Source organism: Urocampus carinirostris, chromosome 2 (assembly GCF_059441175.1).
Source record: "Urocampus carinirostris isolate Australia breed hairy pipefish chromosome 2, RoL_Ucar_1.0, whole genome shotgun sequence".
Lineage (NCBI taxonomy): Eukaryota > Metazoa > Chordata > Actinopteri > Syngnathiformes > Syngnathidae > Urocampus > Urocampus carinirostris.
The window spans coordinates 58,492,207-58,507,230 of record NC_142350.1 but is presented as its reverse complement, the minus strand read 5'-3'; the positions used below and the strand labels follow the sequence as shown (position 1 = coordinate 58,507,230).

Sequence of the window (15,024 nt, the reverse complement as noted above, 5' to 3'; positions counted from 1 at the left end):
GCAGATGTTGTTTTGGTCTCGCGGTTCGAGTTTTCGTCTGCACGCCGATCTCAAGTTGTGTGGTGAAAAGTCCGTCTCTTTTCAGAGAACCGGCTTTTTCGGCTCAACTCATTCAAGAGAGCCGGCTCCCAAACGGCTCACTTGCTTTGATGCATTATATTATGAATTATCTCATCTCATCACATCTCATTAGCTGCACCGCTTGTCCTCAGTAGGGTCGCGGGGGTGCCGGAGCCCATCCCAGCAATTATCGGGCAGTGGCATGTTGTGTAAAGAAGTTAAGAAAAAAAGGAAGTTATAAAAGGAGAAAATGAAAAAAGACAGGTTTGTGGTTATCCCTTTAATCCGTATATTACCAACAATAATTTGATGATTAAAACTGAATGAATATATAGATTTATATTATATATTTGTCGCCGATTTACAATTTCAACCTCGATAACACTAAATTTTGGGGACCCATAGATCTCTGTTGGGACCCATAGATTTTTGAGCATGCGAGTCCACGGGACTCATCGCTTTTCAGAAGTAAAATGAACACTGCTGTAATAGATTTTAGCTTTTGAATTTAACTATCACTTTGTTTTAGGAGCAATACCAATGAGAGTACTCAACTCTGGACTATCCACTTGGATTGATGCCTTGTCCCAAACCATGAGTAACTTCGTAATTAGTCATCAATAATTTTTAATGATTTGCCAATATGGCCTTTTCCCTAAAGAGGTTCCCAGTTATATTTTTACTCTCTACTGACACCTCTGGCCCTAACCACAATGGCTTCCTCTGTGCTTGGTGCAACCAATATTTCTATGACTGATACGATACCCAAATCCTGAGTGATTATCGACACCAGAGAATGGAAATCTTTTGGACCCAAACAGCCAAAAGTTGACCAAATACTACCAGTGTTCTCGTTTGCCCGCGTCCATTTTTGCTGGGGACGCATTGTGTCAAATCAACGTGCGTCCCCAGGACGCAACTTTTTTGACACCAAATTGTCATTATTACCCGATTACTTTTTCTTTTTTTAACAAAGATTTACCCCACTCCAAACTTTTTGTCAGGCAGATCCGCCATTGTTGTTTTGGTCTCGCGCCGATCTCGGCAAACAAGATGTTGTTGGTCCGAGATGACGTCATTGTTTTGGTGGTTTTCGAGTGAAAGAGAAGTATGCCTCCGTAAAAAACAGTTGGTATTAGGTGCAAATCAACTAAAAAATTGGTAATGTCTTCAGTGTCGGTAATAAGTCGAAACATAATGCAGAAAGTGATAACAACGGCAATAATTCCGGCACGAAAAAAACGGTAGAGAAATTCTTCAGAAGATCGCGAAGGCAAGGAAAACACGTGCATTGAAGCGAACGATTCGACGAAAGAAAATAAAAGAATACTCCTAGCAAGAAAAGGACTTTTCTGCCAAAGTGGACTCAATTATATTCCTGGTTACGCTATGAGGAGGATGATAATGGAGGCTGTGATGCGTGTACCCAGCGTGACAAAAAAACTGGATTGCATAAATCATTTTGCAATACGAACTTTCAGAAAAGCACATTGGATCGACAAAACTACAATGAAAACCACAAATTAGCTATGGAAATTCTGTTGCTGCAGGAAGAGAGAGGCAAGTATGAACAGATAAGACATCAAAAAGAAGATTTGGCCATGCTTTCACTGCCAAAGATAGTTAAGTGGATGGCAGTATTTTCAGTATTTTGTATAACGTACAATATTGTGAACGGAAAAATCTGAAGCGATAACTGCCTTGTATTACCAATTAACTGTGATGATTAAAACGGAATGAATATATAGATTTATATTACATATTTGTTACTGATTTACAATTTCAACCTCGATAACACTACTAGATGATGAAATAAGAAAACGATGATAATAAAATATCGATTTAGCCATTATTATTATTTTTCTGATTGTAATAGGAGAGTTTCCATTTTAATACCAAACAAAAGCAAAAAAAAAAAAAACAGCTCCTTGTATGACCTTAAGCATTCAGAAAAAAACACTTAACAAAATAAATCACCGCTCAATTCACTGAATAACATAATGGTTAATTGTGCTACGTAATGGAAAACGACTGGATTCAAACCCTTCCCGGAATCGAAGTGGAATCATGTCCCAAATGTCTCGTGCCCACACCCATCTCCGGAAAAGACGTCTGCTACGACAAAGAAAAGCAGAATGTTGGATCTCATGCTTGACTAGTCAAGTCAAGTCATGTTTATTTGTATAGCCTCTAATCACAAGGAGTCTCAAAGGGCTGCACAGACCACAGATTATTGCAAACTACAGCCTATTATTACACCATACCCTGATCTAAAACCTACATGAGGGAAAGGAAATGCAGTAACATCCATTGCATTTAACAAAGAAACAACTCAGTGCTAGATGTTGACATCCATCCATTATCTGCACCGCTTATCCTCAGTAGGGTCGCAGGGGTGCTGGAGCCCATCCCAGCCATCTTCGGGCAGTGGGCAGGGGACACCCTGAACCGGTTGCCAGCCAGTTGCAGGGCACACAGGGACAGACAATTCGCTCGCTCATTCACACCTAGGGACAATTTGGCCCGGCTAATTAACCTGACATGCATGTTTTCTGAATGTGGGAGGAAACCGGAGTGCCCGGAGGAAACCCACGCAAGCACGGGGAGAACATGCAAACTCTACACAGGACGGTCGATCTCATGACCTCAGAACTGTGCCGCACAAGCGCTAACCAATATGCCGCCGTGCTGCCCCAGATGTTAACAGTTCCATTCAAATTGCCATGAACCCCTTTTCCCTTTGGGGCTCAGGAGGTAGAGCGCTCGTCTTGGGATCAAGAGATCGCAGTTCGAATCCCGGCTCGTCCGTGTTACATGTCGAAGTGTCCTTGGGTAAGACACTGAACCCCTAATACCCCCAATAAGCAGGTTAGCGCCTTACATGGCTGCACGGCCGCTATTGGGAAATGTGAAGCACACTGTAAAGCGCTTTGGGAAGTCTTGACTTGTGAAAAGCGCTATCTAAATGCAGATCATTTCCTTTGTATGATGATGAAAGTCGTGGCTTCCCGAGCTGCTATTTTTTTTCAAACGCCAGTTTGTGTCAGCTGGGCTCCCCGAAGACCCTTTTTGGGGACACAGGGGAGGAGAAAAGTGAGTAGGAAGGAGGGAGAGTGAAAAAAAAGTCCTCAGGTTTCACAGCTGTAAGCCCGGCTGTACTCGAAAGTAAATGGACGTGAGGAAAGCCAATCCTAATTGATTCCAAGCCTCAAAGCTCTTTAGTAAACATTGCGGAGCAATGAAAACGACTTGTTATCTTAAATTATTGGATGCTCATGCTACGCGTTGTAAAAAGTTCTGTAACAATTCAAGGAAGCAGAAAAATGTGGCTCGAATCCATGATTTTTTCCCCCCCCTTTCTTTTAAGCGATATAACCTCTGCTGAGCTCATGCGCAAAAGAATAAAAATTTACAGGCCTCCGGCGTTTGCTTGAAAAACGATCAATCCGGAATGGGGAAAACTTGTATGTCAAGGTATTTTTGGTGGTTATGCAATTTCTTTCAATAAATGGGCCTCAAAGGAAAAACTACAAAATGATCGTGGATGGAGGAAATACAGTATAAGAGTAATGAGCAATATAAGAAACCAGCTGGGTCAAAGCAAAGATCGGATATTTATGGAAAGTGTCATGGGGATGAAATTCCCTCAATTTGCTAGAATAGATTCTTGTAAAAAATATATTCAGAAAAATATTGGAGGGGTGACGGTTTGTGAGTTATCTTGAAATATCTATCTATTTAACCTGGTCATATCCCTCGAGAGGGGTGACCGACAGCAAGAAAAACACATACACAAAAACAAAGACAATTTAAGAAAAGGGAAAAAGGAGAAAAAAAACACACACAAACATTTTTTGGGGGGACCAGGGTCAACCCAAATGTCCAAACACCCAACCAAGTTAAGCACCTCGGGACCCAAGTTGGTCATGCTTTCGTCCCTCCAGATAAAACGGGACGCAAGCCATGTCACTCGGGTTAGGGTGACACAACACACTCTTCTGTTCAACAGCATGGCCCGACAGCTTTCACTGGTTTACCCCTCCCGCATCATACAGGTACCCTGGCCGTTTAGAACACGTCTAAACATCCCACTATCCTTTCACAACACCTCTCCACTCATTCCTACAACCAACAAGAGCTCTGGCTTCCACTACGATATTGTGAACACTACATAAAAATTTCCCTATTTGATTGTTCTCTTCCCTTGTGACAACAATTTGTCAAAAGATGAGGAATTTTACAATCTTTTTAAAGATAATTAAAAACATTTAATTCGCTAATTAAATTTCTGTAGTCCGGTAATCCAACCCATTGGTCTGGAGAAGAGAATTTTGTTGGGTGCCTGGTGTATTGATAACTAAATCTATCCATTCTTTAGTTTTACATGTCATGCTTTTAGTTGTTAAAGGGACACTGTGTAATTTTTGACCATTTGATGCCGCCGCATAGTGTATTGCAACCAAAAGTGAGTGCTACAAAGCACAAGGAGGAATAAAAACTACAGAGACTCAAAGTGGCACTATTGCCACTATTGCACTATTTTTAATCTTTTTTTGGTGACATTTTTGTGGGTACTCTTGGCAGCAAGATATCAGACAATCATGTCAGCTCCCTCTAAGTCGAGGGCTTTGAAACTAGCAGCTCTTTGGCGCTCCATAGTGGCTCCCTGGAGCTTTTTCCAAAAATGTTTGATAACAGACAACTATATGGTGGCAAACATGACCCCAAGATTCCTAATTTGTTCCAATAAATATAGATATATGTATATAAATCCATCCATTATCTGCACCGCTTATCCTCAGTAGCAATTTTTTTGTTTTTGTTTGTTACTTTGTTCCTTGCATTATATATTTCTGGTTTTGGCCTTTGTTTTGGGTTTGGACTTTTGAGTCAGGTTTGATTTTTTTTGGCCGCAAGTCAGGTGGTTCGCGCCCCGGCCGAGTCATTCCTAAGACTTAAAAAGTGGTCGGCGGCGCCCTCTGTTGGCTGCGGCTGCATCGGCTCGCTACAACGGGTCAGGTGCAATTTCTGTGTACATTGTTACACAGAATGACAATACAAGGAAATTATTATTATTATTATTATTATTATTTCTGTGCCCGCTTGCTCGTCCATTACTTTGTTCCTGGGTTGTTCATAAAAAACATTCTTGCCTCACTTCCAGCTTCCCCTTCTCTTGGGTCCGCCCTCAAAACAAAACACTATGAGTTGGTAAATCATTTAAAAACATAATATAAGTTCAGATTTTACGTCCAATATTATATATATCAGATTTTATATTCAAATTCACGGATGATGAAATGAAAGGTCAGATTCAATAGATCAGACAAGCACGTGTGACTATAAACCAGCGAAGAGGTTAACATTCTTCGGTAAGGTGAGGAGTTTTTAATGACAGGTAAACTCAGGTGAAGCAGGTACCGCAAAGTGTAGCTTACTGGCCGTGATTGCCGCTGCGCCTCCATAGCGGATGAAATTCCATCCTTGTCCTTGACAAAGAGCCCGACGGGATGTCAGTCAGGCTTATAGCGGCGGGCCTCCCATCCAATATTCACAAGCTTCTCAAGCTGTAAATCTACACAGGATAACCTCGACACGGAGTAGCCCACGACTGAGATATCTCAATGTCTGGAAAGCCTGCTTTCAAGTACTGGCTAGAGCATGCAGTGAAGGTGGCCGGTCTGCTTAATCGTAAGATAATGTGAGGCTTCACAGCTGAGAGTCTTCAATGTCAGCACATATGTTGCTTTATGCTTTTATCAGGCAAAGGACCATGTATGGACTCTGCACACGTCAGGTTAAATTATTTAAATCAAGCAGAAAATAAATACAATATTTTGTCGCTCTAATTTTTCTAGACTTTTAGACTATTATATAAATCCAGATTTGCGCATGTGTGTGTTTGTGTTCGTAAGTGGCTTAAAGGCTTCGAAACGACTGAACCGATTTTAGTGAAAATGTACACAGTAATACTTTAGACCACTGGGGGTGTCTTTTGCTAGGTTTCATGTCATGGCACCACCAATAAAGACCGACAAAATTGATAAACATCTGCTATCGTGTACCGGCGACTCTGGAGCAATCACTGCCTGGCGGCTCTCTGTCATTTTTTTTTCTAGAAACCATGGCCCCAACAACCTCCCTAAAGTAGAATGCCCGGCATGGCCAAGACCAGTAATGCTTTTCTGACAAGAACATTTAAAAAAAATATGTAAGATTGTTTTGCATTCACTGAAAGATTATTATGATACAGTGACAGTCGGTGAGGTTTGTGTCAGGTGAGAGACAGTCAAATTTAAAAATTAGGGTTCCCGCAGATCTTTGAAGTCTTTAGAGCCATTGAATTCCATTTTTTACCATTATCTACACCGCTTATCCTCAGTAGGGTCGCGGCGGTGCTGGAGCCCATCCCAGCTGTCTTCTGGCAGTGGGCAGGGGACACCCCGAACAGGTTGCCAGCCAGTCGCAGGGCACACAGGGACAGACAATTCGCTCGCTGATTCACACCTAGGGACAATTTAGTCCGGCCAATTCACCTGAAATGCATATCTTTGGAATGTGGGAGGAAACTGGAGTGCCCGGAGGAAACCCACGCAAGCACAGGTAGAATATGCAAACTCCACACAGGAGGTTCGATCTCATGACCTCAGAACTGCGCCGCACACACGCTAACCACTGCGCCGCCATGCTGCCCAGCCATTGAATTCATTATTCTAAAAATAAACCCTTTATTGGCATTAAAATGTCTTAAATCCCATTTTCGATATTTGAATAAATTAAATATAAATATATTTGGTATAACTAAAGATATTTAGTGAGATTTATCAACTGTCATTTTTTTAATAATTTACAAATTTACTTTGGTGTCAACACCGGGTGACCACAATTCCGAGCTATCAAAACAGTCAAGTGGTTTCAGTCAGGCCTTTCAGAGCATGTCTTAGGTCTACCCACAATACACATAGCAAATTCAGACAGAGACGTTAACTTTGGACAGTGGAAAAATGTCAATTTATTGAGAAGTGGCTGTCCGACCAGCGTTTTTCGCCATGGCTGAAACCTTTACATGCAATGCACGATGTATCGTGTGCAAGAAATATTTATTTCTTTTTTTTAAAAATTGTGTTACATTTGGTCGACTTGGTCTTAAATTTGATTTTAAAAGGCATTAAAAAGTCAAAGGAGGACCTCTTGAAGCTTATCTTATGTTCTATAAAGATAAATAAAGTTAAGTTTAACTAACTTTTGGAAGACAAGCTTCAAGAGGTCCTCCTTAGTCTTAGAGATTGGCCGAAAAAAAGCGTTCCTACCATTTTCTCAGAATTTAACTTGCCTTAAGTTGTAGAAACCCTTTAAAAGAGTGAACCTGCATCTTATACATGATTTTAATGGCAGAACAAGAAAGCATTAGATGTATATGAACTAAAGCATAAAAAATATATATTGTCTTCACTTAACCTAAATGATGTCCAGGGTTGGGTAGGGTTACTTTAACTTGATTACTTTCAATGACTTTTGGATTACTCCAATACCAAATATGCTAATAAAAGACAAAAGAAACTGAATATGAATAAAATGACTAAATTTTGTGCAGGCTTGGGGAGTAACGAAATACATGGAACGGCAAAAATGATGTTGGCAAGCTGTTTGGATTTATTTTCATTTTGTTTCTGTCGCATTTTATGTTGGTATTGCCGGAGATCAAATAGATCAAAGCCAGGAGAGAAAGCTTACCACGTGTTGTGAGTCATCATTTTATTCATATTTAGTTTCTTTTGTCTTTTATTAGCATATTTGGTATTGGAGTAATCCAAAAGTAATTGAAAGGAATCAAGTTAAAGTAACCCTACCCAACCCTGATGATGTCAATGCTCTGTTACTTTTAAATGAAAGCATCAATGGATAGGTAGTCTCTAATCCTCCGTGCAACGATAAAAAAAATGACTGGATGGCTTGACTTGCTGTTAGCGTGCTAAGACCATCACTAATTCCATTCCAGCACAGTAATTCGTCACATATTCTTCGTAGAAACAATTTTCATGTTCTAATGTGAAAAATCAGGGATATATAAGGCATTCAATTCAATATTCTAAAAATAAGGCCTTTATTTGCATAAAAATGTCTTTCGATCCCAAAAGTATATATCCATCCATCCATTATCTGCACCGCTTATCCTCAGTAGGGTCGCGGGGGCGCTGGAGCCCATCCCAACTATCTTAGGGCAGTTGGCAGGGGACACCCTGAACTGGTTGCCAGCCATACACAGGGCACATAGAGACAGAAAACTCACTCAATCATTCACATCTAGGGACAATTCGAACCGGCTAATTAACCTGACATGCGAATTTTTGGAATGTGGGAGGAAATCCATGCAAGCACATGGAGAACATGCAAACTATGCACAGGAAAGCTAGTAGCTGGATTTGATCCCATGACCTCAGAACTATGTGCCTCACCCGCCTCCCCTGATTGCACGCAGGTTTGGGTAGGGTTACTTTAACTGGATTACTTTCAATTACTTTTGGATTACTCCAATACCAAATATGCTAATAAAGGACAAAAGAAACTAAATATGAATAAAATGACTACATGTTGTGCAGGCTTGGGGAGTAACGGAATTACATGGAACGGCAAAAATGATATTGGCAAGCTGTTTGGATTTATTTTCATTTTGTTTTTTGTCGCATTTTATGTGAGTTTTGCCGGAGATCAGAGATCAAAGCCAGGAGAGAAAGCTTACCACGTGTTGTGAGTCATCATTTTATTCATATTTAGTTTCTTTTGTCTTTTATTAGCATATTTGGTATTGGAGTAATCCAAAAGTAATTGAAAGTAATCCAGTTAAAATAACCCTACCCAACCCTGATTGCACGTTACTGCTATGTAAATTGTGTAAAAAGGAAATTAATTCAAGAAAAGGTCTCGATTGCAAATAGCCTGATTTAAAAAAAACAAGCAAAATAATAGTCTATCAAAGTGAAATCTGGTTCATATTCCTTTCATACTTGTGTGACAATAACAAATAAGCCCCAAGTTGGATGTCAACCAACATCCAGTAACACAATGCAATCAGCCTCGGAGGTTCCAAGATATTTAATTTCACATTCCAAATTTCTGGTGTGGTTTCACACCCGTGGCATGCAAAACTCCCGAAGAAACACGCCGCTACTGCTGTCATTCCCTCCCAGTGAAAAGAGCAACTTTAGAACCTGAAACCACTGTTAAAGCGGACACTACTGAGGACTTGAACCGTGAGCTCATCTTTGGCATGTTCTGCTTAAGGACATTGTCCGACAAAGAGCATAACATGCGCGGCTTCCACTGCGAGTTCGCGGCTCCAAAAGTAACAAAACGTGGACATGATCTCAGAGACCCACTCAGAGGAAACCCATCAAACCCATTGCTTCACTTGACGTGACAGCGTGCCAATTGTCGTATTAGATATATATTTCCAAATCATCCATTCCCTTTGGTGCATTCTCATACCTGTAAACCTCCACGGCTCCATGCCCTTGCAAAATCTTGTATTTTCCCTTACAAAATACAAAATAATCTTACACCATATTTTTTTTTTCAAATGTGTTAATTTATGCAGTTTAACATGTTATATTGTACATGTGTTTCTTTATATCATATATATTGTTCATTAACATTTTGTTGTGGGATACTGAGTTGCTCGACATGAATGAGGTTTATTATAAGAAAAAGTTCAAAAATGAAGTAGCTTGGACGTTCACTGTAGAAGGAAAATATACATGCAAATATAATTAAGTAGAATAATACATTTTCTTATTCAAATTATTAATACATTTTCTGCATTAAATTATTGTCGGTAATATACTGATTAAAGGGATAATCACAAACCTGTCTTTTTTCATTTTCTCCTTTCCTTTTATTCTCAACTCCTTTATACAACATAATAATTCGTGATATAATGCATCAAAGCAAGTGAGCCGTTTGAGGGCCGGCTCTCTTTAAGGAATTGAGCTGAAAAAGCCAGTTCTCTAAAAAGAGACGGACTTCTTTTTACTACATAATTACCACATGAAATCCCAGGCTGCAGACGCATCCACACGGTAGCATCATACGCTCGTTTCGTTTGCAAAAAAAAGAAAAAAAAGGATACCAAGATAGAGGCTACTGCGGCGAACTCGTTTGATTGATTTGCCATTTCTTGATAGCCGGTGTATACCGGATGGTACCTATAATTGACAAATTTGCGTTTTTCCGTACAGATTTTCTTGTACGGCGTACACGTCTTAAAATGCATAATAAACGTACTTTGGACGGCAAAAACGTACAGGTTGACAGGTATGCCTTCTCCAGATCTTAATAATAAACGAGGTAGCACCGGACGACTCACCCGATCTGTCGGTTGGTGGACGGGGCCTGTGTGATGACAGAACTGGACTGAGGGGAGGGCAGAGCCTGCTGGATTACGATGCTGGTGTTGTCGTGGTTTCCCATCCGCGAGTGGGTCTGCTGGTGTTGGCCTCCTTGGCCGTGTAGGGAGATGCTCTGAAACAGAAAATACAGGAGCGTTAAGTTATTGGTGTCACATGAAAAATTAGTCCACAAACCAAGGACTAGACCAGAGGTAAGATCTTCAAGCTGAATCCAAGCCCGACCTGAATTTTGGCCCGGGCCGTGCTTAAAATGTCAATCATTACGTTCGGGTCGGGTCGGGCTTCTCTCTCACTGAATTTTTAACATATAAATATATACAAACTTATACTAAAACAATGTGTGGATACTAAACTAAAGAAAAACCATTCTATCATCTATCTATCAAAAGTAATTTTGTGAATATTATTTGAAATGTATTATATTACTTATGTTGTTGCACTTCGCAGTATAACAACCAGTGCAGAAGCAAAAAAAACGATGTCAATCATCGGAATTGTGAAATGAAACTATTTTAAGTAAAAAAACATGTTTGTAATTACCCTTTTCAAAAATCTTGCTGCTTGTTGCCCTCGCCTCTGGATTGTTTTGTATTTTTAAAACAAAAGGCATGTTGTTAAATTCATGCAGATGTGAAAGCTGATCGCTGATTCAGCAATACAAATCTGAATCCGAATAAGCAAGGACTAAAAGATCTTATAAGTTTATTACTGGTTCCCAATCTACCATTGTCAATTACAAAATCTTGCTCCGCACCTACGTGGCCATTCATAACCTTGCCCCTCCCTACCTCTCCAATCTACTTCACACTGCCACGCCATCCCGCACCCTCAGATCATCTTCCTCCCTCCATCTCACGATACCCCCTGCCCGCCTCAGCTCCATGGAGAGCAGAGCTTTCAGCCGCTCCGCCCCCCAGCTCTGGAACTCATTGCCGCGTGACCTCTGAAATTCTGCGAACCTGTCCACCTTAAAATCCGGACTCAAAACTCACCTCTTCAGACTTGCCTATTCTTGATCATCTGCCTCAACATTTAGCTATAATGTGTTTTATTGGCTATTTATTACTTGCTTGTTTTACTCTTTTACTCTCCGTTTATTGGTGTGTCCTACTTATATGTACAGTGACCTTGGGTGTCCGGAAAGGCGCTTTGAAATAAAAGATAGATAGATAGATAGATAGATAGATAGATAGATAGATAGATAGATAGATAGATAGATAGATAGATAGATAGATAGATAGATAGATAGATAGATAGATAGATAGATAGATAGATAGATAGATAGATAGATAGATAGATAGATAGATAGATAGATAGATAGATAGATACTTTATTCATCCCCGTAGGGAAATTCACACTTCCAGCAGTATCCTTGTGTTGAAAAATAAAATAAAAATATAAAGATACAGAATACAAAAATACCCAATGTAACGTTTTGCTATAGAGTGTTTAAATAGTGCTACGGAAAATACACACTGTAATAAAAATAGGGTAATATGCAAATGTGGGGTTGGGGTTTAATGTGGGCTTTTACTCCCCCGTGTGGAGTTAAAGAGCCTCATGGCATGAGAGAGAAATGATCTCCTCAGTCTGTCCGTGGAACAAAACTGTGACAGCAGTCTGTCGCTGAAGCTGTGTGGTGGATGTAATCAAATGTATTATTTTTTTTTATAGCTACTTTTGCACCTGTGGCCAACAGGTACAGTTACAGTAAGGTACGGGTTACATACTGTAGATCTGCATTTTACTAGACAGGATATGCGATAGTGCCACATTTCTAAAGTGCTCTAAAAAGTTTATTTTGTGTATTTTACTCGGATTGTTTTGTCTTGGCGAGGTCTCCTGTCATAAAGTTTAGGGAATGGGGAGGCAAGACCTGGTTGACCCGGTCACATCTAGAGTCAAAACACTTGGACAACATCAACTGGTACGTCTTGCACCACACTCAAGATTAGATAAGAAGTCAGTCTTGTGATGATCTGACCAGTAGCAATTCGTCGTCTCCACCTCTCAAATCTAGCTTTATAATTTGATTGTACGAAAGCACGTTTCTAAGTATCTCTGCATGGTCTCTGTCGACACTGAGGAAGATGGAGGACTTGCTCTCAAGAGGGAGGCTTTACTTCAAGTTACCGGAGGAGAACTCAATCTCTCATCTCCTCACCTGTAGTGGATGACAAATCTCCTCCTGCACAATCGGGATTTCAATGACTTCAAGAGCGATGAGCAGTTTTCGGACTGACGCGTTACCAAGTACAGTATTTTTCTCTGTAATGAGTACTCTAACACGTTATTATTCAGATTCAGTGAATCAACCGTCGTTACTTCATGGAGTGTTCCTGTGATACTCATACCTGGGCGGCAGTAGCTCAGGAGGTAAAGCGCTCGTCTTGGGATCAAGGGATCCCAGTTCGAATCCCGGCTCGTCCGTGTTACATATCGAAGTGTCCTTGGGTAAGACACTGAACCCCTAATACCCCCAATAAGCAGGTTAGCGCCTTACATGGCTGCAAGGCCGCTATTGGGAAATGTGGAGCACATTGTAAAGCGCTTAGGGAAGTCATTGACTTGAAAAGCGCTATATAAATGCAGATTATTTCATTTAATTTCATTTCATACCTGTCAACCTGTACGTTTTTGCCATACAAAGTACGTTTATTATGCATTTTAAGACGTGTAGGACGTACGAGAAAATTTGTACGGAAAAACGCAAATTAGTCAATTTTGGGTACCATCCGGTATACACCGACTATCACGAAACGGCAAATCAATCAAGTCAAACGAGTTCGCCGCGGTAGCCTCTATCTCGGTATCGTTTTTTTCTTTGCAAACGAAGCGAGCGGTTTGATGTAGTGAAAGGAAGTCCGTCTCTTTTTAGAGAACCGGCTTTTTCGGCTCAACTCATTAAAGAGAGCCAGCTTCAAACGGCTCACTTGCTTTGAGTCACCATATTATGAATTATTGTGTTGTATAAAGAAGTTAAGAAAAAAAGGAAGTATAAAAGGAGAAAATGAAAAAAAACAGGTTTGTGGTTATCCCTTTAATCAACAATAATTTGATGCAGAAAAATAATTCATAATTTGAATAAGAAAATGTATTATTCTACTTAATTATAGTTGCATGTATTTTTTCCTTCTACAGTGAACGTCCAAGCGACTTCATTTTTGAACTTTTATATGAAAAACCTCATTCATGTCGAGCAACTCAGGATCTCACAACAAAATGTTAATTAACAATATAGATGATATAACGAAACACATGTACAATATAACATGTTAAACTACATAAATACTGTAAAGACGTTTGAAAAAGAAATATAATGTAAGATTATTTTGTATTTTGTAAGGGAGATCGTAGCTTGGTTAGACGGAAAAACGGGAGATCAGAACGTGGTCGGGGTCAAAAAACGGGTCATTAGCCGGGACGGGAGATCAAAACATGATCGGGGTCAAAAGACAGGTCGTAGCCGGAGACAAACAGGGAAATCAGGAACGGACGAGTGGAAAACGGCTGACAAAACAGGACCGACTGGAGTCAGAGTAAAAATTGCTTGCAATGTGAAAACAGAGGTTCGCTGACGGACTGACAACAGGCGAGTGAAAGGACTGAGCTTAAGTAGGATGGGGAACCAATCAGGTAGCCAGTAGCGGTTGGCGCCAAACGAGCGGGCACTGGTGAATTGTCATTATGACAGAATTTCTCTTCTTGTAACTATTTTCCTACCAAATACTGTATACACTCCTATGTAAGCCACATTTACAACTATAAAAATAAATACCCAAATCAGGGGTTGAGCCTATATGCACATATTTGGTCATGTGTCAACAGTAGCGAATGGTAGGCATGTGGGGAGAAGGGTGTGGCTTATACAGGAAGAATGAACCAACTCAATCAATGGGGAAATAAAAGCACAGAAACTAGGGTAAAAGTGTTCTGAGCTGGGGTCTTTTTATTTGTAAAATTACCCAGAAATAGGAGATTTTCAATTTTTTTAAGCCCAGATGCAAAATGGATATGGAGTGTCTCGGCAAAGTGTTAGTTTGCAAACTCTCCAGATCGCGCAGGCCAAGAAATGGAGGTTTCACTGCTCAAACAGGCTGGTGTTTTCTTCTATTTCTTTTATTATATGGGTATTTTAAAGCATTTCTAGGGGGTTGGCTTCTGTTTGAGTATACACCTTAATTTGTAACTGGAGAGTTACTTTCGGAGTAACGGACTACATTATGGTGTCAGGAATCTGAAGTTACTGAGTTACGTTTGAAATGGAGTAACTACAAACTAATCACAAATTTTCAGTAACACACATTGGCGATGAGGACGTTGTCATGATTACCGATTGGAATCACCTGCACCCGCTCATTTGGCACCAACTGCCGCGGTCAGTATTTGAACCCAGTCCTGTCTGTCCCCTTTTGTCAGTCCATCTGCGAACCTCAGTGAACACTAGGCAAGCCTTTTTTGACCCCAACTCCCACCTGTCCTGTTTTTTGCTTACGTCTGTCTCCGGCTTCGACCAGTTTTGATCCTGACCACGTCTGCTCTGCCGTTTCGGTTTACG

General features: G+C 40.4%; 1 protein-coding gene across 1 annotated transcript in view; it reads right to left on the bottom strand.

Annotated features, from left to right (window-relative positions):
- The window catches only part of creb5b (cAMP responsive element binding protein 5b), a 150,243-nt gene that overhangs the window by 89,379 nt on the left and 45,840 nt on the right, over positions 1–15,024 (bottom strand). The window contains exon 5 of the mRNA XM_088328102.1: positions 10,424–10,578. Coding sequence (XP_088184228.1) covers positions 10,424–10,578 — 155 coding nt within the window. The remainder of the gene's footprint in view (positions 1–10,423; positions 10,579–15,024) is intronic.